At 37.3% G+C, this 2,378-nt stretch overlaps 1 protein-coding gene across 1 annotated transcript in view; it reads left to right on the top strand.

Moving 5' to 3' along the window:
• ASIC5 (acid-sensing (proton-gated) ion channel family member 5) overlaps positions 1-1,318 on the top strand; it is a gene marked incomplete at its 3' end in the record, with an annotated part of 10,042 nt that extends 8,724 nt beyond the window's left edge. The window contains 2 exon segments of the mRNA XM_008939975.1: positions 1-50; positions 1,262-1,318. The exon segment at positions 1-50 is cut by the window's left edge and continues 8 nt beyond it. Of these exon segments, the coding sequence (XP_008938223.1) occupies positions 1-50; positions 1,262-1,318 (107 nt within the window).
• Between the last annotated feature and the right edge of the window lie 1,060 nt (positions 1,319-2,378).

Genomic DNA, 2,378 nt, shown 5'->3' with positions numbered 1-2,378 from the left:
AGCCTGGTACATACAGGACTGGTGTGGCTGTTTGCCATTCATTCTGCCAGGTATTTCTCAGGAATATCATCACAGCATAAACTGATCAACTTGCTAGGAGACCTCACCTGTTATTGACCAGCAAAGAGGGGGCACATGCTTGGGGGATATCTACAGCTGGGATTAATAAAAATTATATCAATTTGTCTTTTTTTTTAAAAATCAGAGAAAACAAGCACGATATTGGTTCAGCTCTAGACCTAGAATCTGCATGGAACCATCTAATCAGCCCAAAATGCAGAGCACAGTGTATGCTGTAAGAATACCCACAAGAATCTAGAAATGTAAAGCAGTAACAGTGAGCCCTGACTCATCTCCTCCCTCACACCTTTTCATCACTGGAAGTAATGGTAATACCATCACCTCTCTGAAGTAAGAGCTGGAACCCAAATCTCTGCTCTCACAGCTCTTTTTTTTCTACAGTTATTGGGCAAGAAAGCTGCTGTCACACCTGCGCTTTCTGACTCAACATATTTTTAAATAACCTCAAGTAAGGTAGAATGTTTTCATTAGGGGAGACTCATTAATGAGTAATCTTTAGCTTCTTTGACCACTTCTCGGAAAGGAGGTTGGCAATTTCCTGGAAACTGTAATGGAAAGGAGTTTGAAATTGAGTCTAGATCTCTGATACCCAGAGTGAGTTTTATACAGTGACAGATAAAGTAGATAGTTAAAATGCCTTCTTCAATTGTGCACTAAACTGCTAAGTAAGATTTCCATCCAAGGGTAAAAGTTGGAGTGAAACTGAGACCGTCTGAAATCTGAAAATTTTGCTGTTATCTTAGGGTGCTATCCTGCCCCTTAGGTCTCCAAACAACTCTTGGATGAAGTTCAAAACTTTTCCTGAAACACATAGGGTGTGAACATATATCCCACGTACCCTACTGAATTTTTTCATTTCCACTAGGAAAACCAGAAATTCTTGGCTTTAGCACACTAACACAGAGTGAGCCACAAGCTTAAAGGCATTTCTGCCTGACACACATAATAAAGGTGCTTGCTCCAACAACAAGTCCTCTGGTTTGGCCTGTTGTCTCTTTTCACTATCTACACTTTTGGTGTTGGTAACCTCACTATGCCCAACTGAACTGATTCCTCACTTGTATAATGATAAACATGAAGTGATGAGCAGGCTTTGATGACATTATATTTCAGTTTAGTAAAAGCAGACTTAAGGGCTATGTTGTTAATTGAATTTCCTGAATTTTGTTTATTTTTTAAGGAAATGAAACAGAATGTGATTTGCTGAAATTTTACAACTGTGTTTATCCAGCAGTCTGTAAGTAATAACTTAATATTCTCTAAGCCAACTCCAAAAAGTATAGAAATCTACTAATTAAAACAAAATACTGAAAGCAGTACTGAAATGGAGTGCATCCCTGTTCATATAATATTCTGAAAATAGAGACCATACAGAGCATTAAATAGATGACAATTAAGAAAAACATAAGAATTCATTTTAGTAGTCAGAAATGGTTTTAAATGGAAGAATGTTCAATTAACCTGCTTTCAGTTATCAAGCCTCTATCTTGCATTTTTACGTCTTTGTGGTATCATTCTTCTAGCTCCAATATTATATTCTTGTTTTGTGCCCAAAAAATGAACAGCAGAGTAATAACAGGTTTGCTAACTGATAGAAAATACAATTCAAAATCACAGGACTTCAAGGTTTTATCTTCTCAAAAGTAAAATTATCTTTTCAAAATGCTCCAAATGCAATTCATTTCCATAAGCAAATAATCTGCACACTGTAGATACTAGATTTTTCAATCACTATAACAGACTTCCTGGGACTCTGCAAAGTACCTTCCCATGAACTTTGAGAAAGCTTCCTCTTAAATTGTTTCAGATTCTGCTGTGTAATATGACTCTCCCTTCCCAAAGGAAGATTAAAATACTAAATAGATTAACAAGTTTTTTGGGGTCTGAACTGGAGTTTATTTCTGTTTTGATTAGGTGCGTGGAACAATCAGGCAAGATCTCATACTATGAACCATGACTATTTTTTTCCTCCTGTGGTTCTTTTGAAATAGATTTCACTAAATTCACACTCTTATATAATCATGGTCTTTGGTAGCCTATCATGGTGGAAGTGTGTACCATTTTACTTGATGGATAGCCTGTGACCAAGTTTCAAAGAAACCACTGAGCAATAAATAAAAATGACCCCTATGTCCTATCAAGGAGGGATAGGATTAAGAGCTGGACCCTAGAAGGAACTGGCATCACAGTAGCGTACATTGTGAACGTGGCTTGTAGAATGTCTAGTCCCCAGAACCCCAAGTTAGGTGCTAAATCCCCTTTTACAGTGCAGAAGAGGTTAGGCACCTGATAAAAAA

Source organism: Merops nubicus, unplaced genomic scaffold (assembly GCF_000691845.1).
Source record: "Merops nubicus isolate BGI_N331 unplaced genomic scaffold, ASM69184v1 scaffold7615, whole genome shotgun sequence".
Classification (NCBI taxonomy): Eukaryota; Metazoa; Chordata; class Aves; order Coraciiformes; family Meropidae; genus Merops; species Merops nubicus.
Note: the sequence above shows the minus strand (reverse complement) of the source record. Positions and strands in the feature narration are given on the sequence as shown.